The sequence below is a fragment of the Athene noctua genome, chromosome 1, assembly GCF_965140245.1.
Source record: "Athene noctua chromosome 1, bAthNoc1.hap1.1, whole genome shotgun sequence".
Classification (NCBI taxonomy): Eukaryota; Metazoa; Chordata; class Aves; order Strigiformes; family Strigidae; genus Athene; species Athene noctua.
In genome coordinates this window covers 114,933,257-114,960,402 of record NC_134037.1, presented here as the reverse complement: position 1 = coordinate 114,960,402, position 27,146 = coordinate 114,933,257, and the positions used below count along the sequence as shown (strand labels likewise).

General features: G+C 44.0%; 1 protein-coding gene across 2 annotated transcripts in view; it reads right to left on the bottom strand.

Moving 5' to 3' along the window:
• Positions 1–4,841: 4,841 nt before the first annotated feature.
• Positions 4,842–27,146, bottom strand: part of SYNDIG1 (synapse differentiation inducing 1) — an 80,565-nt gene continuing 58,260 nt past the window's right edge. The window contains exons 4-5 of one of the 2 annotated variants that reach the window (XM_074926655.1): positions 16,331–16,452; positions 6,423–6,522 (exon numbers count right to left, since the gene is read on the bottom strand). In XM_074926655.1, coding sequence (XP_074782756.1) covers positions 16,333–16,452 — 120 coding nt within the window. In that variant the 3' untranslated portion in view covers positions 6,423–6,522; positions 16,331–16,332. Of the gene's footprint in view, positions 6,523–16,330; positions 16,453–27,146 lie in introns of both variants that reach the window. The other variant, XM_074926647.1, reaches the window with a different exon arrangement.

Sequence of the window (27,146 nt, the reverse complement as noted above, 5' to 3'; positions counted from 1 at the left end):
AACAGAAAATAACCATCAGCAACAAGCAGCCAACAATAAATAATGATAGTCTGCAGAATGCTTTCTTAGTTCAACAACTGCTGACAACATTTCATAGCCAGTCTTGAATGGTAAGGCTATAAACAGCAGGAGTAATTGCTATAGCAATTTATGAAGATATTCCTCTATCTGACAGTGATTTCCCAATTCATACAGGTTTGTGCACTGTGGCATCACTCAGAAATACCAACATCATCTGCGTAAGGCAGATGCACATACTGGTCTTTCTGCCAAATTTGCCTGAGCACACAATAGGAAGGTCATGCCAGATTTATTCTTGCTGGGGTAAGACAGATGGGACCTGCTCGGACACAGAGTTTATATGTAGCAAGATAACATCACATCTTATTTTTTGATACATGTGAACCAGTGGAATGCTTGTCAGCCCATGGCCTGTAGTAGTTTGGAGCTGGTACTCAGAAAGCAAAAGCTGGTGGTATGGTTTCAGTTGAAATGTGGGTCACACAGGTTGTTCTCTGTGAATGAAAGGACATGAATCTCACATGGCTGCTCAGTTTCAGACCTGTATTTCCAGCTTAAGCAACAGGGGCTTGCGATTTCATTTGCACGTAGACCCTCCTCCCTTCTGCTACTGAAAAAGTCTAGAAATTCGTCCCCCCCAGGCGTGTTTGAAAAGGAGTTTCCTGACTTTGTCAGCCTAAGGTTTTCATCAACATCAAACAAGAACATAGGCAGCCCAAGGCATCACTTTTACCTTTGGTTTTTCCTGTTCCTCTTGCTCACAGGTATCATATGAGAGCCCAAACCATGTTTCTCTTTCTAGCTGGGCCCATCAGGATGGCAGGACTTTACACATCTCCCAAGTTGATGTGGAAAGAGGTATTGAGATGCAGTAGAGAAATTTATTTCCACAGCTGGCATCTTCTCCGAGTATTCTAGCAGATGGTGAGATATATAGCACACTCAAAATCAGGGTGAGCCTCTCTTTCTTCAGAGAAGCCCTGGATGCACGTAAACCAGAAAGATTTTTATGTTCCTTGTGTGAGTGTGAATGCGCACCGATTTATTGTGAAACTATACATCTTTGCAAGGTGTCATCTGCTCTGCTCCTCCAGCTCTGTGAGGGTCAAGCCCCTCTCTGCCGTGATGGCTCCACTAGTGTGCTGGCCTGAGGATGCTGTCCCAGGACACACCACAAACCTACAAAAAAGTTTTGTTTCAGGTGCAGAGGTAAAGCACAGGTCCTAAATTCTGTCTCTGCAAAAGGCTGCGTCAGTGTTTCAGCTGGGTGGAAGTTTATAGCTGTATCCTCAGTCTGGTGTGGTGAGATGATGTGGACAGTGTTTTGAGAACCAATGTTAAGAAAGGCAGCAGCTGAAATGCTGTATCAGCGCCTCACAGCCCATTGTGGGAATTAAAAACTGGTGGTTAGCAAAATGTAAACTGACCTTGAGGTTAGAAGAATGATTGTGGGAAACTGAGGCAGCATTATGTAACACCGTGTTGTGTGAAAAACAGCAGTAAAAAACACCACCTGCAGAGTGTGGTGAGTATGTAAGCAGTAAACAGGCAAAACCTGAAGGTCAGTAGGATGTAAAAGTAAAAATGAACCTATGTAAACAGGCCATAACAAACTGGGAGCTTGCACATAGTGCAGCAGCATTTGCTCTTGACAATGCCCCCCCTTCAACAAACTGATGTGAGTTTGTCATTCTTCTGCGTGTCACCCTGATCCCAGCTGGACTGAGACCGACAGCCCACTGCAGACCGAGAAGATATTCTTGCAGGAAAAGAATCCTGCAAGGCGAACGCATCCTCCTGTATGCTGTGAGATGGCACCAGCATACTGCTTGTGGTCCTTCTTGCATGGTCTTTCTTGCTCTCCTACCAGCTGCCCCTGCTCAGAGCCAGTTCCTCCGCTTCAGCCACATCACAGCATGTGACAACTCCAAAGCCTGAGATGAGGAAAGCTGGAATCAAATGCTACCTCTGCAGCATTTCCTTCAAATCTCTCCTTTCATTAGAACCTCCCTGACACTGAGGAGCAAACCTGTCCTACCCAGCTTCAGAGGTCCTTGCTCAGCAGAAGCTCAGACTGCAGCACTGGTGTCAGTGGCACTTTCTAGTCTTCATGCCATGGATTTTTCTTTAGAGGATTGTATCTGTTCTGCTGGCCAGAGATGCTGCAGTGGGCCATGCCAACACCACTCACCTGAGGAAGAGACAGGTCCTTGTTCAGCTCCTGGCTAACCCACAGGCCTGGGTAAATATCCATGAAGTAGATATTCAGCAAACTGGACCCATACTAAGGCGTGAAAGCTATCAACAGCAGCTTTATCTCCACCTTGGGCTGCAGCGAGGCCCAGGTCTACCACCCTGGGATGCAACCCCCTTCTAAGTTCCCTGCTCACCCCCCCTGGACCGCCATGCCAAGTGCCAGCCCCATGTTGCTCCTGTGTGTGCAGCACAGAGGCACATCCTCAACTTTCAGCCAGGTGATGCTCTCAGGAGTGCTCTTGCTAGGTCTTTCCCACAGTGCTGCTCCTGTTTACTGTCCCTTGGGGGTTCCTGGAGACATGCAAGCCTGCACTCCCCAGTTTGGGATGCTATTTTTAAGGCTAGGTGCAAAGATCTCTATGGCATTTTTAAAGCTGCCCATCTAGAAATGTTTCTTCAAGCTCCAGAGCTGGCTTTTGCCTGTCAGGTCAATATTCAGCCTCCACAACCATTATCAAAAATCATAAGGTTGGTTTAAAATCAACCACAAGACTGGTTTAAAAATGGCATTTAGTATTATTCTTATTGTTGGGCATGTATAATGAATGACCTTAGTGTCTTTGTATTTGCTTTCTAATTTTTTGAACTCCAGGTTAAATTCAGATCAGGACTAGGAAATGTTAGTTTCGTCCTTTTTAAATGAAAAATCTAAGATTCTTCTTCAATACCATGTGCTCCGAAGTTCAGCCTTTGATAGAAAGAGCTAATTCCCCACAAATCATGCTGACATAGTTGCACATTACACGCAGCAATCCACTTCCTTGGCTGTGTGTCAGGGCTTCTTTGGGCTGATCTGTGTGTCAGGGGCAAAGCACAGCAGCCCGTGGTGAAAGCCAAGTCCTAACTGAAATGTGTTACCTTGCCCAAATTCAAGCTCTCTGGGCACCTGTGTGTTGCAAAAGTGAATGTGTGTGCTGACAGGTCTCACTGCACATCTCGCATGCCACGGCATTTAGGGCCTTCACACAGAGGTAAGGTGATGTCCTGGGAGTGCCAGCCTGAAACTCATTATCATTCTCATTTCTTGTGGTGAACCACATCCAAACACAGTTAAATCTGAGTTACTTAGCAAATGGATTAGTTGTTGTTGTATGGTGCTCAGCTTTGGAGTCTTGGATGGGACCTATATGGCCCCCAAAGACTCCCAGGGTGGTGGTAGATGAACAGGAGCCCACGCTCCCCAGCCTGGATGTCACCCGCAGGCTGAGTGAGATGAGAGTTCTGCTGGCAAAGGATGAAGCTTTTGCTGGAAGTTGATCCCTCCCACCAATATGCAGCCTCCAAGGACCTCCAGCCATGCACACCCCCTACTCAGCTGACTAGCGTAGGAGTCACCATGTGGAAGGGCTGCATCTCTGCCCTGTAACAGTGCAAGACCTTGGCCTGGCTGCTGAGGAGCATGAGGCAGAGGGAGATACCCACACCTGAACATATAGGACCAGCCAGCTCTTCCAAAGCCCTTGGGATCCTGCAGGGCCCCTGTGCTGTACCTCAGATGAGACTGACATGGCAGTGCTGTTGAAAGTGTAGCTGACGGTGATGTGCCCCATATTGCTGCACCTCCTTTTCTCCCAGTCTTTGTGCTTATTTTAGATGGAAAATAAACGGGAAAAGGCAAGGATGGGAATCTCTTCATTTAAGTTAAATAATCAGTATTTCCAGTCCTTGTCTGCTTGTTAGATAAGGGCTTTCCTAGCCTCAGACAAGGTTTCTCTCAGACAAGGCATTACCCCATTATGAACTAAGGCAAAATAAGATTTGGACTGAGATATATGTTTGACATACGTCCAGGCCTAGTGTACATGACCTTGTATTCAGACATGTCTAGCAACATTTCACCCTTAAAAACAACCAAGAAAAAAACTTTCATTTTTTTTCCTGAGCGGGAAGAACAATTTGAAATGGGGCAAATGTGAACCAAAGCAGTCACAGCCACCTGATTTCCAAGGTCAAGTGAGGCAAGGACTGCAACACACACTGCTTTGGAGAGCCTGCTGAAAGCACCACATCTAGAAACCCTGTGGATGCTCTTTAAAGAATAAGGAGGCAGCAGACTATGCCCTTGTCCCTCACCTACTCAAATGCAGATGCTGCTCACTGGGGCAAATAGAGAGTGGGGACTAACACACCCTCCCACTACTGCCACACTTCAAAGAGAAGGGGCTTCCATGGCAGTTGCTAAAAAAAAAAAATGTTGAAGGGGAAGAACCATAGAATTGACTTTACCTTAACAGGGCAACCTGGCCAAAAAACTGCATTTACTGGGCCCTCAGCTTTAGCAATGTCTGAGAGCTGATGAAAATGCCTAGGAGTACATTGCTAGTCTACAGGCTTAGTTTGAAGCCCAACAAATCAATGCAAAAGAAGATCTGTCAGTGACAGCTTTTGAGTCCAGGTACAGTACGGGATGGTCCATACAGGTACTCCTCCAGGTAGCTGAACTTGGGGTACTGGGGCAAGTTTCACTCAGTCTGACGCTTCACATCCATCCAAAGAAAGTGTCACACGGAGCATCAGCAGCTGTATACCATGTATTTTAATAAACCGTATAACTAGCAGAAAAATAGTTTTGGATGTGTTTGTCCTCCTCCCCCCTAAAATAAAAAAAGTCAAATTAAAACCAAAGTAATGCCAACCCCAAAACAGGAGAAAAAAACTGTCCCAGAGCAAAGCTGACACACAATACAGAATTGGAAAAAATGGTCTTTGATGACATTCTTGGGTAAAGAAATTATGTTTGTAAAACACAAGGCAGTGAGTAATAAATGCTTATTGTTTCGATCAGTTTCTTTCTCTGTATATCTACATATGTAGATACATATATATCTATGCTGGTACACCCTTGGTGGGATGAAATGGTACATCTGTAAGTCAAAAAAGATAAAAAGTTGACTGTGGGGAAGGAGTAAAGAAGAAAATAAATTTATTGTTTCAGTCAGTGAAGTAAGGGCAATGCCCAATTGCCTTACAATGTACCATTGCTTATCGATGGACATGCTTGTCTCTCCATGGATATGCTGTGTCCCTGGTCCACGGATGAGCTGTGAGATTGCAATCTGAGTGGTCTCCTTCACTGCTCTGTGTATGAGCAGGACCCCAGAAATACATGAAGCTTCCTTCCCCTGGTTAATTCCCATGCTTTACCACGATTTTTAATTTAAAATTGATTAGTATTTCAGTTTGCATTTTTTCCCCCAGGTTTCTTGCACTGACTGCTATGCAGGTCTCCATGGTAAGGTGGAGCAACCCAGACGAGCAATATGCCACAGGAATGTGCTGTTATCACGATGTGACTGGATGGAGGAATTCATTTTACAACGGATCCCATGCTACTTCGACCTCACACTCAGTCTGTGGAGCCAAGTCATGCAGTAACCTCAGCTGTTCTGCATTGGGGTGGGCCTGTGGGTCACATCTTAATCCAAAAACAAGGAAAGGAAAGAAAAAACATTTTTTATTTCCTTTTCTCCTTCCATGGAAACCTACCCACACAAGAAGAGTAGGCAATACCATTCTACGCTGAGGTCTCTGCTTCACTCTTAGGCAAATGAGTCCTGCGTTCAAAAAAAAAAGAAAACATATTCTTCCTCCTGTTGTTATATTGCTCTTTCAGAGAACCAGACACTGTCCATGCTTTCCCAGATCTCAGTGCCGTGCTTAACAAGCAAACTAAGGACAAGCTCATGCTGGCTGCAAAGTTCAGGTCACCAAGAAGGTATTAAGAGAACAGCTCAGTTTGCCAGCTGCTTGTAAACACCATATTGCAAAGAAGGCAACGTCAAAACAACCCTCCTCACACCTCCCCCAACTTCCTTCCTTTTCTTTTTTTCTTTCTCTCTTTCTTTCCTTCTTTCTTTCTTGTACGGGGGTTCATGAAGAGAAGCAAGACTTGTGCATCACAAATGGTGGAGCTACCCCCACCCCAGCCAGCTTCCCACCCTACAATAATGCACAAGCCCATCTTATCCTGTACCTGCCCCCGGAAGATGTTTGTCTCTTGATCTTTTTGGAAAATCATGCAGTCTGATCTGCTGGGAGTTCTGCAGTGCGGGCGCCGGGTGGCTGGTTCTCCCCCTTTCCTGAGGCTCATAAATGATTGTTTTTGGACAGATAGGCAATAAGAGCCACGGCAACCCCAACGTAGATGCCAGTTCCGATTGTAATGGACAGGACAGCCAGGAAGAGCGCTCGTCGGGAGCTGGAGCTTGCATGGTGGAAGTCCCCCTTGGCTACTGCTTTGTTTGTCTGCAAGATATACAACAACACAATCTATTTATTTGTTTCGCCTGGAAATGAAAATGTGATGATCAATTATTGGCTCAAACATGATCCTGGGGATATGACAGTAAACTGGTTGGAAATCAGATACTTTTTTAGCCAAATGAGGTTATTTGCACAATTAGGATGATAATGGAATCAATGGCATCTCAAGTGATACTCTGAAGTGCCTTTAAGCTTAAGCATGTCTCAGGATTTAATACTATGCAGCATGATGACTCCTGAGATGGCTCAGCCTCCCTGGACAGATGGACTGTGAGCCAAGGGTCTGACATCTCCCCTCCAGACACAGATACAATCCTGGTTTTGTGAGGTGGCTGGATTCCAGCCTGGGTGAGAAAGGTAATGTGGGAAAATCCCTCTAAAAGTGCCACTTGCAAAAAAATGTTCTTCCAAGTCAGCTGAAACGATTGATCTGTTCTTACCTGGACAAGGGCAAGAGGGGCTAAATTTCACCTTTCAGTGCAGTGCTTTTGAGCATACTGACTAGGTGGAACGACTGGCACAGGTTCAGGACCACAAAGAGGCCAGACACCACCTTGCATCTACCTTAGGCTTGAGCTTTAGTGCAGGACAAAAACCTAGGAAATCAGAGCTAAGTAGATGAACACTTACACATACGAGCAGGGCAGTTCCCTTGATTATGAGAGGAATGACACATATGTTTAAGTGCTACTTTGAAGTGGGGCCATTGGTGTTGGAATCATGTTCTTCTCTCTTGGTGGTGCATTCAGCTGGATGTGTCAGCTGGAAGAGGAGTTTCTGTTTTGATGGTGTTAAATTGGGTTTTGTCTCTTGCCATGGTTCCTGTTAACTCAGAAGACTAATCCAAAGCTCTGGTAATTGTATCACATCTTCTATGTAGCTTTGCATACCCAAGCAGATGCCTTGAACCTGATCAGCGGGAGTACCCAATGTTATTTGTCAGGCATTTTGGCTCGAATACAAGGAATCTAGCAAAGTTACAGCTGATTAGTACAGCTGTCAATAACAAACACAGAAAGCAGAATCACAGCTGAGAGGATTGTGTCCTGTGATGATCCCACAGTCACACTTGACATCAATGGGATGGTCACTGCAGAAAGCTACATATGGAGTTTGAGAAGTATTCAAATATCAGTTTTTCTAACACACCCTTCCAGGTGCCTTTGAGGCCAGGATCTAAGAAAAAAAGCAAAATCCCTGCTCAAAACAGGCAAAGGAAATCTAAAATTGGACAGGACTAATCTACCCATTGACAAGATCACCTAATGCCCTTTCAGGGGGTCTCAGTCTTGCAGCATGATGAAAGGTGAATGTCCACACTATGGGTCACCCAGCAGGCAGTTACAAATCTGTCACCTACAAAAAAGGACTTGTAGAAGCTTATGACTTCCGTAAGTTCTGAGAAAGTCTTTGTTCCCTTGTTACAATGAGTGAGGAATTTGTAATGCTTTAATTGTATTTCTCCACAAATGCTCAATTTACCAGGACACTTTCTGCTTCAGTGTAATCTATTGCTCTATTTTTGCCTTTGTTTTTACTATCTTGCTTCTCAGAGCAATTTACAGCAGCCAAATGACAAGCTTCCATGCTGAAAAAATGGCTTCTGGCCTTCTGTCAGTCACTTTATTAGGAAAACCATCTATTCTCATTCATCAACCTTATTTTTTAAGCATAATGTCTTATAAATGTTTCAGGCAGAAACAATGTTGAACAATACGTAGTAAAAGAGAGAGACATTAGGCTGCAGGCGAAAGGAAAGTTATCATTTCCAAACAGCAACATGTAAACAACTCCCAGGTTTACACCTAGTGTCACGTCCTTCAGTTTGGGTGGGGAGGGCATCCTATCCACGTTGCAAAGGATGTCCAGCCAGGCCTCTCAGCAGGATGACCAGGAATTTCATGAGCTTCTTCTCTGGGACCTCCAAACACCCAAAAGAAGAGCCTTTTCCAGAAAAATGCCAGGGCCTTTAGGGATCACGGACATATTTGTTAGGGTCACTTAAAAGTCTTGGCAAGGAAAGCAGAGAAACCTTTAGAAAGAGTTGGTCATTCAGCTCTCCTCAAAGGTTTTCTTCAAGCATCTGCTACTCATCATAGCGTTAATAAAAGGTTTGAACAAAGAGGCTCCTATTCACTGAAGTTAGATCGAATTTGTCAGGTGAAGGTAAATGGACAGCACTGAAGCTATTTGAGCTGTTGGATACTCTGAGGTAAACAGTTTCAACCCCCAAAATGGAGGGAAAGTTTGAAAATGCTGGAACATTTCAACTTGACATTTCTGAAATGTCACATTATGTTATGGAAAATTCTGCAACATTTTGGGTTGACCTCTTCTAAATGAAACTTTACAGTTTCAAACCAGTATTTTTTCACTTGAAAACAGATGGAAACTCAAAGGGAAAAGAAACCATTAACCAAAATGTCAAATAATCTGAAAACTTGACAGTATGTCTTGACTGATTCAATAAAAGAGGTCGGATCTATCCAAAATGACATGTCGAGCGACCCAAAAGGATTCAGAAGGCTGATCTGTCAAGCACTAATAGCCTTTTTCCTGATAGGATCTTCAGCCTAGTGACAAACCTGCTCCCATAGAACAGATCTTTTTCCTGATGAGCTCTGTGAGGACAGACCTGAATTTTGTGAAAGGATTGAACCTGTGGTGAAAATCCAGTTTCTCATTAAAATGTTCAGCCCAGCCAAAACCAGATGTCTTGTATTAGTCATGTGCTGCCATAGAGTTGCTGAATTTTGCAGCTCCTGTCATTACAATATAGCTTGATTTTGCTTGGGGAACAGGCCTGCACTTTCACAGTTCTAGCTTCCTACAAATTACCTAATCTGAGCATGGTTTTTTTTTCCTTTTAACCTAATGCATATTTTGTGACATAGCAAAATCATATCCCTCCTATACTGAATTCTGAATGTAGAGTGCATTGGTGAGGCCATATGGGAAGGACAATCTTACATTCCTCTATTCCATTTACAAAGGTTTCCACTGAGTTAGAGGAATCATCAACACAGAAACCATCCTCCATCAGTGTAAGACTAGTCTGAAAGGATTTGCTTATTACTCAGGAAATTATTTGTTGCTATTCCCTAATTAGCAAAACCATCCCATTACTCCCCAGTGTCACTATATGCAAATTACAGCATTTCTGCAGGTTTAAGCTAAACAGAGCTGGAAAACAGTTGCTACACAAAATGCAATTGAGGCCAATTCTAATAGGTTAGCATCTGGCAACTAATAAGCAGTTTTTCTTGATTTTTTTGATGTAGATCAAAGATCCCAGTCAGACCTAGTCTCACCAGCTTTTTATTGATGTGGAAGAAAAGGTGAAAACAATGGACATTAAACCTAAAAAGAAACTAAGACATCCAAATGCAGAGAGTGGTTAGGCTGTTCACTTGTCTTCATGGTGTCTGTACCTTGGGTACTGTTAACTGAAAGATAAAACTTGTCTCCTGAGAAAGACTGGTCACCTAAGTCTGCAATCAAACACCACAGACAGACAAGCAGATGCAGCAATTCCAGTCTCCAGAGCCAAAATAGGTGCAAGCACAGAGAGTGATACCTGTTGTGAACCCAACACTGGAACCTCAGGCATCAAAACCAAGCTCAGTCTTCCTTTTTGACACATGTTTTTGGGTCAAATGATAAATGTTTTTACAATGCCACTGTAGTTAAAATTCCTCAGGAAAAAAAAAAAAAAAAAACAAAAAACAAAAAACACAAACCCACAAAAATCCATTCTACCTAATTTAAAAAAAAAAAAAAAAAAAAAGAAAGTATTTCAGCTAAAAATACTGAGTAAGAAAAATATCCCACCAAATTTTAGTTAAAAATGAGGTCACATTTATGGTGTGCTAGTCTGCAAACTAGTGCAAGGCAGGATGTATTAGACTGATGCTGTCTTGAAATGAGGAGCTAGGAAATTCAAATAGGATATAGAAATTAGGCACTCAAGTAATGAAGGTATAACTTAGTTTAGGGATAAAGATGGAAGACTTAGAGATCAGGCTAGGGGCTAGAGGCGCATTAGTTAAAACTAAGTTTAAATAGAATAATAGATCATAGTTGATGGGCCAGAGAGCAGGACAACATGGAAACTTTGATTAATGGAAGCTGTGAGAGAACGCTTCTTGATGGAATAGGAAGACAGCCCTAAAAACTGGTCAAAACCAACCCTTTGGTCCGGCCTGAGTCCAGGAGGCTACAGAGACTGCTCAAGAAACTGAGGTAAAAAGTTCAACAGTGAGGAAGTGGAGCTACTTCATCTCTGCGACCCCAGCCCATGGCCACTGGGACACACTGCACAGACGCAACTAGGAGGAGACCGAGGCGGAACATATGAAAATTACTTTGAAGGTCATTATAATATGAAGCAGGGATAGGTTATGCATATGTATAGGTGTATTCTGAATATGTGATGCTTTGTAGCATAAAGCCAAGACAAGGTGCCATGAGAGGCGCGCATGTTTGTGGTGGAGTGATCCCCCGTGCGCCTCAGTGCTGAATAAACATACCTACTTTATAACCTTAGAGGCTGTGCCGTCATGCTTCCGCAAGTCAGTCTCCACTTTCACTGAACAGCCCCATCCTGGATGCCCACAGTGCTTGTGAAGGACATGCTGTGTGCCAGCCCTTGGTGCCACAGGCACCCCAATCTACACAGAAGTCTTGCCTAAGATGATAAATCCCTGCATCCATCCAGGCGTTTCTGATCAATTAGAGATGGGGATAGGGTAATGCGCACCACCAGGACCCTTGCCAAGATCCTGGCGCTGACAGGACAAATAATACAAAGTCACTGTTTGTCCAGCCATTCATACCCAGCCTGGAAATGGATTTCTGTGAGCTCCTCTTTGCAGACTGAGCTCTGTACTCACTAAAATAATATTTGCTTTTGCTACTTCTTTGCCCTGAAAAGTGAAGCCCCAGCTGTGAATATTCTGGGCTGAATACCTAGCTCGTATTAACCAGCCCATCATGCTTGACTTTGGAGGGTAGTGCAGCAAGAATGGTGCAAGAATGAAGATCCAACTGCCCTGCTAATGAAGGGCTTGATTCACTACAGCCTCTTCAAGATAAGTGCCTTAATTTAAGTAGTCAGGAATACAAACAGCTATTCTAATGTACTTAAACGTGGCTGCAGAAGTAAGCACTTTTTCTAATCAAAATTGTATTATCTGTGGAGTTTTAAGTACTTCTATCCATTCACTTCTTCCCTTCCCTGGCAAGACTGTGGCTGGGAGCCAGATGATTGATGAACCAATTTACTAGAGTTTGGGCAGCAGCAGGACCAACAGGTTTTGATAAACAGAGCAGGGGACAAGTGCAAGACATAGGATGAGTTATGAGTAGGGGATAATGCGTCGCATAGCGCCAGGCAAGTTCCCTCACTGCACAGCCAGAGGATACTTTTCTTGCAAAAGGTTTGTGTCCCTGGACTACCCCTGCTTTTTGGTTTTCCCTTGGCCTGTGTTCTCTGGATGCCCAGATGTGACTATCAACTTGCCTGCTACTGCCACAGGTTGTGATGAAGGTTGGGTACTTCAAAGCTAAAAACAGGGGCTTGAGCAAATACCAGCCCCCAGTCAATCCTCTCTTTAGAGGCTTTGGAAGTAAGCCAGAAAAGTGAGAAGGGGCAGGCAATGAAGCGGTAAGGAGATCTGGAAGGTTTATCTTACTTTGTTTAACTAACAAAATGAATGTCTTGTTGTTTAGAAACACTTTCAAGGAACTTCCCTGGAGTTTCCACTTGAGCTTCTGCAAAACATATTCATCATGTCTCTGGGCTGCATGTTTTATAGGCTGACAGAAGATGAAAACTGTACCTCCATAGCTGCAAGGCCAAAAAGTGCTCCTGCATTCCACAGTGACTCATATATCATACTCACAAAATACCTTCTGGTACACTGTATCTGGAAACAAGAAACACATTGATCACAATTATTAATTCCGCCTTATCTCCCTGAGAATGGAGAGCTGGAATGGCTCCATGTAGGAGGAGAAGAGGGTATTCTGCCCCTTTGGTCAGGTGATGGGAGGATTTCTTTCCACGTCATGGGAAGAAAAGGCCAGCAGGGAGCAGGGACACACAGGCTCCATGCAGCCACTGGCCAGACCCTGAGTCTTACTTCTTCAAGTGACATTAAAAAAGAAATGTCACAGAATGAGGAGTAACTTAGAGAAAATGCTGCTCCTATAGTATCTTCTCCTATCTTTCTTCTAGTCAAAAGCCCTAGCTACTGTTTTTAACTTGCCCAAGTTGTACTTCTGCTGATCTCACATTTCTGGGCAATATACCTTCAGTCTTACACCACATATTTTCACTGATGGTGAGAAAAAGACTTTATAGAATCTTCGCTGAAGATACAGATGGGGAAAAGGTGAAGTCAGGATTTACCTCTGGACCATGAATGACAGCATGGAGATGCCAATCAGCAGGGAAAGCACAGGGCTCGCAGACACCTGGCATAGGGGTTGGGACGTGGGAGGAGACTTTTCACTCCTGAGGAGAGCATCAAAGGGATAACGGTGTCCCATCAAACAGCTCCACAGGCAGAAATGATAAACTAAATAAATGACAGATGGTGCTTTGCTCTGTCAGGCATTTGCAAACTCCATTATGCCCATAGTATAACAGAAACTTCAGCCTGTGGCAACTTGCCTTTTAGGTACCAAAGAGCTCTTCTAGAGGTTTCCATCATTCTGCTAGGAAGTTGGCCCAGGAAATGGACATGAATCTCAAGCAGATATTACCTGTCTGGAACTTACTGTGGGGAGCAGGTGTCACCTGAAATGCAGACATTTCTGAATAGATACACAAACCTCCAGGTCCAATGCTGGACTTAATCTCTACCGATGCTTAAGTTTCTTTTCCTCTTCAAAGGAAGGCATCCAGCCTTGTCTAATCTAGCCTGCAGACTGCAATGTCCAAAACCAATTGCTGGATCATCTTCAGGAAATTCCCATCCACACTCCAGTGTTGATAAGTAAAAACTACATACCTTGGTTAGGATCAGCGTCATTCTTTCAGTGAGGAATCAACCCCAAAGTGAGCATTTATAAGATAAAAAGTGTAAGATCTTGATCATATCCCTATCTCTCCCTGTCTGGTAGCACTGAAATACAGTTGGAATAGCTGATAAGGACCCTGAGACAGTACATGCCTAGCCCACATAGAGCTTCCCCTAGGACAATGCTGAGATACTGTGAGTACTTGGGTAGCAGTGACAAAAGGATGATACAGGGACATCACCAGAGTTTCATGGAGAGGGAATAAACTGGCATATGCAGCTGCTGCTGCTGCTTTGCTCGAAGCTCTTGCCAGATGTCCTAAGTGCTCTGCTGCACCTCAGAGTGACAAAACAAAACCCAGTGTGAAAAACCACCCCTGAAGGATTTCTTTCAACAATGAATCCTCATTCTAATAAATAAGCTTGGGCCTGCAGTGGCCAGAGCACAGCACTGTGCAATGTGCCTCCGAGCAGACACTTGCTGCTTCCCGTGAGAAGCCCCTCTGGCCTGCCTTAACCATACCTCCTTGACCTCCTTACCATAACTGCTCAGCAGGGCAGTGAAACAAACAACAGGCTCAACCCAGTACAGGTAGGAACAATGACCTATGTGAGGGCAAGTGAGAAAGGACAGGCTGGTGACCATACTGTCTCTGGAGTAGTCTCTTGTGTTGCACTTTAAGTCCATGTGCATTTTAACCTAACCTGTCTCCATCCAGCCCTCCAAGTGGCATTTCCTTTGTGAGCATCACCTTCTTGCCCTGCAACAGCGTATGAACTTCCAGCCTTGGCAAAATGCAGCAGGTGAAAACAAGTGGCCTGAGTAATAGGACTTCTACTGCCACCAAATTAAATGATGCTGTGTTGGTGGAAAGGGATGTAGCGGGAACAATATTTATTCCTGGAAACCCATGAAAGGCTCAGAAGAGAGTGTGAATGGGGAGAAGATGGTATAAATGGAGACCAGCATGAGTCTGCCTCTTCCGCATGATCAACTCTCATAACATCTGGGTTTCAGCCATCGGGTCATTTTGGTATCAATGTTTTCTGCTGGAATTTGAAAATATGACGTAGGCGAGGACGTGATTCAGTCCCCGGCTGGTGCTGCCTGTGGCGTTTGATTGTGTATTGAAGTGCAGATAAAACTATAAATGTCCGAATGAGATTTTGACACTTGGAAAAACAAGAGCATAATAATGAGAACAGCAGGCATAAAAGGCCTGAATGAGCAGAATGCAGAGAGATGTTTTTAGACAAGCTCCACAGCAACAGCAGTTCATTTGATTGCACTTGAGAGAATGAGACCTCAGCCTGTGATATGAGGGCAATTCTGTTTTCCTGGTATATACAGGAATTTGGATGTTTATGTTAAGATTATTTTCCCCCTCCAATCTACTTCTAGCCCTTAAACAGATGTTGCCATTTTGTGATGAAGGAGAAGAAAATTTAGAAAGGTGACATGTGGTGAACCCTAGTTTACACACACACAGACATATGCCCACACAGACTTACACACAGTTGACATGGGTTTGTGTCCACACACATAGACATATACATCTGCCTAGAGGTTGGATGCAGCTACCTAGATACCACTTAAGTTTATCAACCAATTATTAGTGACCAATTCAGTCCCAAAGGACTCCTTTACTTTTCCCACTTAGATGGCTGTTTGTTTCTTCCTTTGAAGACACAGAGTTTAAAATGTGAGCATTACTCAAGAAGGGAAATCTGGTAGTGATACCTATTTTTCAGATTCAATTTTGTGAGTGGCGAGAAGTTGCACTCAGCTCAGGGGACATCACAAGGTACTTTTTGCCCGTGGTGCCCCTACCCATCCCAGGGTCTGTATTGGGACTGACTGGACAGTGCCACAGATGAGTCTGCATTTCAGACCTGTCAGAGTTTCTTGATATTGGATCTGGTGTGTGATCAGTATCAGAGGTCACCAAGAGACTGTGATGTCTCAATTCTTGGAGATATTCCAAACTCCACTGGACATGGTCCTAAGCAACCTGCTCTACCTGACCCTACTTGAGCAGGGAGGATGGTCTAGATGACCTCCAAAGATCACTTCCAACCTCAATCATTCTGTGATTTTGTGAAGTCTTGACAGTTGTACAAAGTTGTGCAAGGGGTTATTCAACTGTCAATCTGTTTATACACAAACATTCCTCTCTGTTTCACAGAAAAAAACAGGGTTTTTAAAGTCCTGTAATGACTTTGTTGGGCTCTGCTGATGGACCTGCTGGAGATAGGTTTTGGAAAAAGCTGCATTCGTATATTTCTACCTCTATCTTGTTATGTAATGTTGGTGTAGAGAGTGGATTCCCTCTGTCCACACCCAACCCTACTGCTGCATGACACTCCAACTCCATTTGTATGATGGTGCAGCGCATGGTCCCAACCTGGGTAGTTGTGGATCTCAGACCTCACTGTTGGGACCTTTTCTTTCCATGAGCATTGATCACATGACCCCACACCCAGTCATATGGGCATGTGTCTTATGTGTAGTAGTGGCATCAATCCCTAGCTCCAAGTTGGGGGCTCACCATTTTGGCCCAATTTGCTATCTCTTGGGATAGATGAGTAGGCCGTTATGTGGCAGTTCAAAATGTCCCCATTACCAAGCAAGAGGAACATGGTGAGGCACCAGCTCTGTGACATTTGGTGTGACCTGTTTTTGTTTTGTCCTGGTTCCTTCTATCTGCCTCTGGTCCTCTTTCACATTTGTGATGAGAGGAAGACCATGTCAGTGTATACTTTACCTTCACTGCAGTGGCCCTGATCTTTTCTCTCTCCAGCACAAGTCACACAGCAGAAGAAAGGGTAGAAGATGCTGCCCAGTGCTGCCAGAGAGGATCTCAGCCCTGAACACCAACCTCCTGCCCTGGGAACAGACAAGAAAGGGTTGGTGGGACAAAAAAGTGAGAAGCCTGAGCCACATTTTGGGGGGAGAACAAGAATGGGGAGAGTCACAGACAGTCCAGGTTTGAAAGTGTCTCTGAGATGGTTTCTTCTCCTGGCAGGAACAGATTTGATCAGAGAATTAGTTCCTCCAGTTCTGAACTCTCAATTTTCTCATCTGCAGGTGCCCCTATTTGAGTTGAAACTAAACCTCTGAGATTTAAGTGAATTATACAATTTCTTATCAATAGGCCATTAATGGGTTTTGGGATAAGATTAAGAACTCTTATATAAGATACACTCTTGGTTGTTGATATCAGTAGCTTTCTCAGCTTTGTATTACAAACACCCATGATTTCTCTACATGTGGTCTGCGTTACATTGTCCTTTATCTACTCCCTATTTCATATGTTGAGGACATTCAGAGTAGCTCTTTCTGATCTGTTGTTGGCAGAGCCTGGTTTCCTTAGGACAGTTTTTTTTCCCCAGCACATGGTGTGGGTACCACATCAGTTATATGGAAGCATCTCTGGAGGATTGTTTCTTGGGGTACCATTTGCCAGACCAGTTTGCAGATCTGCAAACTCGGATTCCTCTGATTCCCACCAATGCTGTGGTGCCATCTTTTTAGGCAGGAGACCCAACCCAAGCTATTTCTGAGAAAAATTTTGTCATCTGATGTGTTAACTAGTAAAGTAAGAAGTTACCAGGCACTGTGGACTCTAAAGCATCTGACAGTGAATGTGAGGTAACCTAATCCTCTTCCTTCAAGGAGCATGTTTTCATTGAATTAACTCAACTTTTTGATAGGGTACTTCAGACATGTCCACGGAGTCACCAAAGATCAAATGATGAAGATTACCTCTTTCATGTGAGACCCCTTCTCGCCTTTCCATTCCTTCTACTTTCTCAAAGTCCACAAAAACAACGAAACTGAGAACAAACCTCCAAACCTGCATTTTCACTTGCATTGCTTCTTTGTTCTCTTTAAACCTTAATGTTCTTTTCTCCCCCTCTCCCGAACAGGCAACGTAAGTGATGCAACTGACTTTAGCAGACAGACACAAGGGACTGCATGACCAGAGGGGTGATTAATACAGAGCATTAACCCTGCCTCTCCAAGACACTCCATGGATTGTTTTGAGTGGGATATGGGCAAAATGCCTGACAAACACGTGCTAGAAGAAAGCTCTTCTTGGGTTCCCAGCACATTTAATCCAACAGAAAAAATCTGGGCTAGGGGCAAGCAGAGTCACAGGCTGTGTGTGCTTTAACATACCATCTCTTCAGTATGACAGAAAGGTTTGTGGATTTGCTTTATAAATGGAGACAACAGCAAGGAATTACGAGCCTGATGATCTGGCAGCACTCTTGCAAGGAGAATACCTTCAGAGGGGATATACTCCACTTAGAGTCCAGTCTGAACAAAACATCAGGGGGTTGCCTTTCCATGTGGCCAGGAATGAGGTCAAATAGCGTTTCCTGACAATGCCAGTAGACCAGGTTCTCAGTCCTTTGGAGACACTGGAAGCATTCATGTTGATCCAATGTTGCTACAGAACAGCTCAAAATTATAGCATTTCTGAGCTTGCAGGATCTTCTGGGGAGATATCTGTGTATTTTACATACTTCTAATTGGAAAATGCTATTTTATCCCTATGACCAAAAGCCCACCAAGGTCAGCTCAGTAGGGCTGTTGTGACTTGTGGTGGCTGAGGATTTGCATATCAGTAGGTAGATGGCCAGGCTCAAAAAAGCAGGACTCAAGCTTCAGTCCCTTCTCTTCCTACCCAGCACCTTTCCACAATATCAGCAGCAGCTCCCTAGTCTCATAGTCAGCACTTTCCTGTCTCTTGACTTTGGCTCCAAGCCCAGAAGACAGCAGCAAATCCAGCGGAGTGTCATGAAAGTCTTGTTTCAGGTATCTCAAAGTCCTGTGAGCTGTGACAGAGAATGGCCCTGGGCAAAATTAAGTCTTTCTGGCAGACAATTAGGTATATTGCTCTGATTTTAAAACTTTGATGTGTTACCTTTCTCTTCAGACTAAAATGATTAGCACCTCTTCCCTACATAAAACAAACTGTCTTGGTTTGGTCAGGTAAAACATTTCATTCAATTGCATATACTTGGGGTTTTTTTTTTGATGCTTCATTCTCCATATACTGAGACCTCTGACACTGGAGATCTGAAACTGTATTTATTTTCCTTTTTTGAACACAGCACCAAAGTATTTTCTTTCAAGGGACTGTCTCAAAGGGAAAATTCTATTAGAAGTTGTATTTCTGAATTTATCATTAAAATTTTATCAATTCACATATCATGGATATTATTTGGGAACATCATCATGAAAGTATTGCCTAAGTACATGCTTACCCTGTTCTTAAAATCCTTTCTTCCTACCTGCATACGCCACCACCAGAGGCAGGTTATTGGGTTGGATGGACACCTGGTCTGACCCAGAATTTTCATCTATTCTTAGGAGGGTTCAACACTGTTGGTTTATAATGCAGGGTCACGTGCTCGGCTGATCCATTACGCTAATATGGTATCCCTGTATTTATTTAACAAAGGACTGTTGATTTTGGTGACATAAAAATTTCACCTATTTAGTACAAAAGCTGAAGTCACCGTATTTTGACCAAAAAAATATGTTTGTTCTTGACTGAAGTACACAAAAGCCTGTGAACTTGGCTCCCTTAAGCTTTCTGCTCAGATTTCTGTTACCATTTTTAACAGAAACTTCTGAGCTACCAAGTATGGAAATAAGGCAGTGGATTTTTGCCCTTCTGATCAACATACTTCTTTTAAAACAAAATTTAATTAATTTTATATCTCTTTCTTTTCCCTTCTCAATTTTTTTAAATGTTGTCACTGCTCTTAGAATAGGTCCTATTTATGGCAAAAAATTATTGACCAAAGTTCCATGAAAAAATACAACCGCAACATTCCATAAGATATAAAGTCAGGAAGAAGGTTATGAAAGCTCTAGAGGAGAAGAAAAGGAATAGAAGATCTTTTCATACTTTTAAAACAACTCAAACTGCATTCAAAATTAAACACAGATAGAGACAAGGGACTGAACATGAGAAGTGACATTTCTTTATGGGAAGGGCAGAAAACAGTGTCAAAAAATGTTAAACACAAATCTGTGCTATCAAAATTTTTTTAAAAGTAAATTAAGTTAAGCACTTTACATAGTTTTGAAATATTTCACATTGCTTTTGAGCTTTTCTTTGTTTGGTGGTTGTTTTTTTCTCTACACATTAATGAAACCTTTCAAATCAAAAATTTTGTTACAATTGGAAAAAGGGATTGGTTTTGTTCTGCTTGAAAATATATTGACAGGGGATTTTCCAACCTTTTCAAAATGTTTTTGAAAACCTTCTGAGACAATAAATTTCTCAAAACAACTCTTTTCTGAAATTTATTTTATATATATATATACACATATATATATGCACACAATCTCAACAAATCAACAAAACTGTGGTGCATAAATTCTCATTTGTCTCCAATATTGGTCATTATTCATTCAGTTTTTAATTGCTTTCCAGTAACCAACACATGTTGCTGCTTCATAAATGTAACCCTCAAGCGAACAAATTCCTGAGAAGAGATGGTCTGGAACTATGGGGTGTTTTGTGCCTGCTGCTGGATGCAGACCTGAAGCTGCCATTGGTGCCTTGGAAAACATCTAGGCTAGAAGGGAAGTACTAAGGAAATTATTCCTGGCTAGTCTGCTCATACTGTGGGGAGAGATCTGGAAACTGCATTACATGGTGTGATCACTTCAGTACAAAGAAGACATTCTCCACCCTCCACGTATAGCCCCCAAAACCATCCTTGGATAGGGAAAGAATGAATAAGGAGGAAAAACGTGCTGTAAGACAAGCATCCTACCCAAACACCCACCAGCATCTACTAATGCCAGTAACACCTCTGCACAGGATGAAGAAACTGGAGGACATGCTCATCTCTTGATTCAACTCCATACTCAGTAGAGGACAACTCAACAAGATCTTATTTTTCACTACAGGGAAAGTGTATCAGCTGACCTGGAACAATTCATTTGTATTTGTCACCAGTGCTGTTGGCATGGAAATGGAAGGTCTAACCTTGTATTAAGCTGTCAACACCCTGAAATGACTGCTCTGTCTTTCCTATGACTCAGCGTCTGCAAGACAAGAACTCCATGTTCTCCAGCAATAACACATCGCAGTGCTGTCATGCCAGCAGATACCAGCCCCTAATCTCCTGTCTACAAAAGGCAGAGGGTCCTGTGTTTCTATAGTGCAAGGCTTGCAAGTGTGGGGCATCTACCAAAGGGCTTTATCTCAGCCCTTGCTCTTTTCCTGTAGATTTCTTCCCCTTCGACCTCCTGTTACTCATTTCTGCTCCTCTTGTCCCTCTGCTTGTGGTTCATCCTCTCTTTCTTCTACCCAAACAGCAACCCTGCTTTGGTATTTTGTGGACATTATCTCCACCCTTTTAAATGGGTGCAGGCTGTCTGAAGGGTGGAAAGTGCCATACGTTGCATTCTTATGATGAATGTTTCAGCATGAAAAAAATCTTTCTGCAGAGCTGGGGCGTGGGTGTATAGAAGACATCCAGGCAGAAGCACTACCTTCCCAGGGGTGGGCAGCTGGAAGCAGCCCAGCGGCAACCAGAGTGATCTGGAGAGGCTTTGCTCATACTTCTGCAGCACAGTGAACAGGGCAGAAAGTTGATGATAGATCAGGGGAGCTCTCCACAAAAGCAGCTGCTGAGGAGCAAGTCACCTGCCTCAGAACTAATAACAGCCTCTCCCAACCCAGTCTGTCTGCTGGTGTCACAGAAAGACCAGTGAGACCCCACACCTGCAGAGCCTTAAGCAAAAGAGTGAGGGACACCTGCAGGTCTTGCAGCACAGCCGTGCTGGTTTCACCTCCATGATAGCAAGAACATCCTGCTAATATGCCTGCATCATGCTGAGATACCTCTTTTTCCTGCCCACAGGAAGAAAGCAAACTGGCTTGAGACATGTATCCTCAAGGATCCTCTAGCTTTGGTATTCTCTCTTCCTCCAGCATCTTAGTAATGCCTGCAATAACTACCTTATAATATTGTTTTCTTGATGCAGGCTTGCTCCCTGAATCTCCTATTGCCATACTAAGGGAAAGGAGCAGGATGGAGCAGAGCTTCAGCAATTTTTACATTAGTGTGCTGGGACCATTTTATTTTTGATTCATGGGGCCCCCAGTCAGAATATTTGCTGTTTTGATAACTGGTGGAAGGAAGAGGCCATCCCAAAGGTCTCTTCTGCCTTTAACAAACTGCTCCACAGGGATAAGGCTCTTCCTCAGTGGAAATCCATTAGCATACAAACATAAGTCTTCATTGTCCAACAGGGAGAGCAAAGATTGCTAATAAGGAACCTTCTTAGTGGCTCTGAGGGGTCATCAACAACCTGGCCAAGTTTTTTAATATCAAATTATTCCAGAGTGTACAAACAGGAACATGAAGTCTGCTTATTTTCTCTTTCCCTCTCCTTCAATTCTGTTGCATACATATAGCAAATATTTTGCTCCCCACGATTTAACTGGCATTATTGTGTCTGCCAGAAGTAATGAAAAATTAAAATCAAAAGCTCCCCTCTCCAGCCAGTTAACTTGTCTAGCAGCAGGCAGGTCAAGCCTCAAGAGTGGCTGCTGCAGATGCCAGGTGCCTGTCAGCAGGAGGGCGGTGTATTTGTGTGCGTATCCCTGGCTGCATGTCCTGCACTGAGTGAGACCACTGCAGAGAGGCAGAGAATGCACAAGCACAGTCACTGCAGGAGGATCTGACCTGTATGCCACAGTCTTTCTGTGAGAGGGATAAAAGCCTCGGCAGGACGCTCCAGTTGAATAGAGGACTCGTTCAGTGAAATGCAAACCTCAGGAGTCAGACCAGACTCCCTTTGATTTGAAAGGACTTTGCCTCTTGCTCTTCAGCACCTTCCCTTAAAGGTATTGGGAGCTGAGTGTGCTACCCAGTGGGCATCTGGCAGGATGACAGTCACTACGGAGAAAATACCTTTCACATATAAGTCCCTCTAGTTTGGCCATCTCGTGTCCAGGACTATTCCATCACATACTGTAAGTCTGCCATCAATGCTGTAAGTCTGCCTTTGCTTTTCCTGCAAAACCCAGTTGAAAATCCTCCATGGCCTTTTTGTGGCAGGAATCAGCATGCCACGCTACTACAGCATGAGTTGCCACCCATCAGCTGAGCTGCTGACATTACCCAGGTCAGTGCCCTCTGCCTGCCCCAGCTTGTGAGAACAAGTGCTCAGGGACAACAACTTGCGTCGCATCCTGAGCTAATGGGCACAGGCTAGGAACCAGTATGCCTTGGGATCGGACAGCTCACAGGCCACGTGTCCTGAATTTGGTCATACCAGGGTTTTTGCAAGAGCTCAGCCAACTGGGGACAGAGGGAAGGGGCAGTCAATGTCAAACTTGTCAAAACCTGCCTCCTGGGTGGGTTCCTGAGCACAGTAGTGAAGGAGATCTGGTCTGCCCCTGGGGACCAAGTCCTCAGAGCTTCCTCAGAACAATTCTTACTGCTTGGTGAGGAGAGGTGACCAGCAACAGATCCATCTGATTCATGCAGCAACAGTTTTACACAAAAGGATATGGGAGAGGATGGGCCACATCCAGAGGTGCTAGCAAGTAAGCAGGATGGAAGTCCAGATGCAGAGATATAAACCATGTGGGTGCTTAAACATCTTCCACAGTGCAACAGTGGAGCTGTAAAAGGAGGGCTGCATTAGTGAGGCACAAAGCCTATCCTGGTCTTATATCTCTGTTGCATTTGTCCATCAGAAGATTTCATCAGGAAGCTGTTCATGTGGGGAGGGATTTTATAATTAATTATTTCAGAGCTTGCTCACTGTCCTCTCCTCCTCCCCCTTCTCTCTCTCTCTTTCATCTCTGCCCCACTGGGCTAATACATACTTCATGACTGAAATACATCCTTTGTGAAAATATTCCACTAAAATATTCATGAACAACTGTTTTCATTATTTGCTCAGTGCTAAATGACTTCATGATAGCTATGCACCCAGAGGTCTAAAGCAACCATCTGCCCTGGTGACCAGCACTACCCCACTGTCTCCTTCTGCTCCCTCTCTGTCTGTTTCTCACTTCTTCTAAGCTGTAAGCCCTTGGGGACAGGGTCATGCATTTTTCTTGTCATTTCCAAGGTGTTAGCTTTGATTTGTAGAGCAGCTAGCACAATAGGGATCCTTGTCCTGGACAAGTGCTGGTGGCAGTAAAAAGATACAAATGTTATCAAGATCACCCTAATGACACCTAAGATAATTTTCCACACTTCCCTCCTTCACTAGAAAAAAGCACAAGGCCAAGCTCTAACCCGTTTTGGAACAGGATACAAATATTATTACTGGGTGCTCTCTGAGCCTTCGTTCCCTTTCAATTCAGAGACAAAGTTCACACAGTAGCAAGAATGCTAGCCACAAAAACACTCTGAGTCAGGTAAGATATATTTCACTTTTGCTTACATTTCTGTCTCCTGCTACAGAAAAGCTGTCTGCTGATGGGGGAAATATTTCTTTCCAGTATAATTACAGGTAGAGTTATTCCTGCTCAGTGGAGTTACCTTGTGGTTCCTTGTGCAAACAGCAGCCCCATATGCAAAACTTCCAGAGGTGGGAAGTCACTCTCACAGGTCAACCACTCCTGATGGGAGTGGGTTCTGCATGACTTTGTCCCTGACTCCCTCAGCAAATGTCTCTGTGACATTTCAAACCTCCAGCTGAGACAGACTTAAGACATGCTCTGTGGCGTCTGCATGCGGGAGGGAGCATTTGAGAAAAGTATCCACTTGAAGAAACCCTTTCAGGGGACGTGAGCAAATACGTCCCACTGGCTGGTACAGGGCAGAAAGTGGGACTTATATGTGTCCGGAGACATCTGGGACAATGAGGTAGGAGTGAAGTGCCAAGAAACAGGAGGTTTTGAAGACAGAGGGCCTCCTGACATCCCTGGAAGGTGGTGTGAAAGAGACACAACTGTTTATAATTTTGGCAGCCTTGGGCACAGGACAGATTGCTAGTGGTGTGCACACCACAAGAGAAGCCTTGGTTTGTGCTGAACTCCACAGTGGGCTGGATGTGGCCCTTACCTTTCCACTGTGCTGCCTCCCCTCTTGAACAGGACTATAGACTGAAATTTCTTTTCTGCAGTTCAGTGTTAGGTAACATGCCAAAGAGACCTGGGCAGGGGAAACGGGATGTTGTGGAGCCTGGTGACAGAAATCTGCAGAAAAAAATATTCTGTAGAGCTAACATATTCTGTAACGCCTAACACAAGGGGGTCCTAAGCCCAGCAGTGAGATATCAATGAGGTCAGATCCCTACTGCCAGCAGACAACTTTCATGTGCCAATACTTGGCCCAGGTACAAAAGGATGATGAGGGGCCACCAGTTCATGTGATGGGAAATGAACAATTACAGTCAAGCAGGGGCCGCTCTGCTCAGCCCTGAGGGACGTACATGACTGTGAATGTGGTTTCCCTCCACAGTGCAGGAGGAGCTGGGTAAAGGAGCACAGCATCATGCTTTGGGGCACATCTTTGCAAGGAAAGGAACTGGTCTCTCTTCCAGTGCTGTGTCCTGACTCAGACCCACCAGATTCCTCACTCAAGTTCTGTGGTGCTTTTAACTCAGGCTAGCTGGAGCTGCTGAACTATCCATGGGAGGGTGCTAACAGTATTTGTATTGCTTCTTCTCCTGAGAAGGCCCAGGGGGGCAATGTGTCCTCCTGGCAGGAAAGGCACACCTGGAAGTTCACCTCAGTGGGACACAAAGGACCGGAGAAAGTGCTTTCCAGGCTCCTGGGAATGCAGACAGGAGACTTAACCCCAGACAAGGCCAGGGATGTAGCAATGGGCATGAGTGATCAAGGTTCATACAGTAATGTCTTCTGTTGGATGAAAAACTGGATGAGTTACTGGGTGTGCAGGATCTTCACAGGGAATGAGAAAACATGTGCATGGTTTTGAGGATCAGCCAGGCTGGAGAGGTACCTTGCTAAGCTGCTCACCAGGTGATGGGTAATGAACAGTGCCCCTTTAACCCCCCATATGTACTAAAGCAGGGGAGCTGCTTTCTGGCACATCTAGGTGGGCGCTTCTCTGGCCATCACCACTTTTGGTCTGGACAGTGTGTGGACTGTGAACCAGCTGAGACACAGTCAGTGACATGGCTCCACAGAAAGAAAAACATCAATACTGAAAATAGAAGAAGCTTTGTCATCAGGATGAAATGGGTCCCCGTTCAAATGATCCCTTCACTAGGTAGAAAGAGTGGGTTTATTATTTGCAAGCATGTGGCTTGGAGCAAAGCACCAGGTCATGACAGCAATCTCAAGGGTGTTTCAGTTGCCATCGCTGCCATTGGAGCAATTAGGCTGAGTCACTTCAGTGCTCTTTAAAAATCATTTTGCTTTCTCTTTAACTTCGTGTGAGAGAACTAAGGTTCTGGCCCTTCCCCACAGCAAGGAAAGTAATGAAAGGGATGTCTACTAATTTGAAGCTATCTTACTCTCTTCTTTCAGATTCCCAGTGCTTTTGGGGAGCCTTAAATTATTTCCAGAGGAAAACACTGGCTTTCTGAAGCACTGGAGTGCTAGTGCAAGGGCATATCTTATCAGACAGTTCTTTGTTTTGTTTCTCCCTCTCTCTTTGGTTCATAAAGGTTTTGATTTTGCAGTAGTGCCATTGGGAGGGTAAAACAAGGGAGCTGTGCCTATCTAAGTGGAACAAGGCTGATTTACATCCATCATTGTGCTGTCTACATGCCTTTTATGCAGCAGCATCTGACACCCCTATGACATTGTGGGCCTGCACACAAGTTGGATGGAGGGGTGTGAATTTAGGTCACCAGTCTTACAGCCTTTGAGGGATGGTTGCTCTTTGATACTTGTCAGCAACAGGGCTTGTGAGGTCTACTGACTGGCTCCAAGTGGAGTCCTGAGTTCAGATCCTTTCCCCAAGATATCCTGTTCAGTTCTGGCTTTTCTGAGGTCTGATCTGAAGCCAGCTGAAATGGATGGGACACTTCACAGTGGCTTGAGAAACTATGAACAAGTTCCTTAGAGAAGCCCTTTAGATCTTTATTCCTTTGTAGATTTGTTCTCGTTTTGGGGTCAGCTCTGTTGATTTCTCCCACCTTCAGTCTGGAAAATCACTGATTAATACGGCTGGGGTGGCAGAGAGGAGCTGGCTGAGTGTACATAGAAATGATAATCCTCTTCAAACTGTCCATGTGTGACTTTTTATGGTTCAGGATTATATGTTGATGAGAATACCTTTCTAACACTGGATTTCCTACTTCAGCAACTGCAAAGGCAGACTGACTAATTCAATTACAGACAAGAGTAGTGCTCAATTTTCCCCTTTCTACTAAAGAAACGTTTTCCTTTCATAGTAGCAAGGACAATGTGAAGCTAATCCATAATTGAGCTTTGCTGGAAAGGTTTCTGTAACAGAATATCAACCTCTTCATGTCTAAGAATATTCACCTATGGATAGCATTTCTCACACCCAACTTCTTTCTTTACTTTCATTAACATTTTACTGTGATTTAATGTTGTGTTTGCAATTTCCAGTAAAAATTCTAAAGTTTTCAATTCCTTG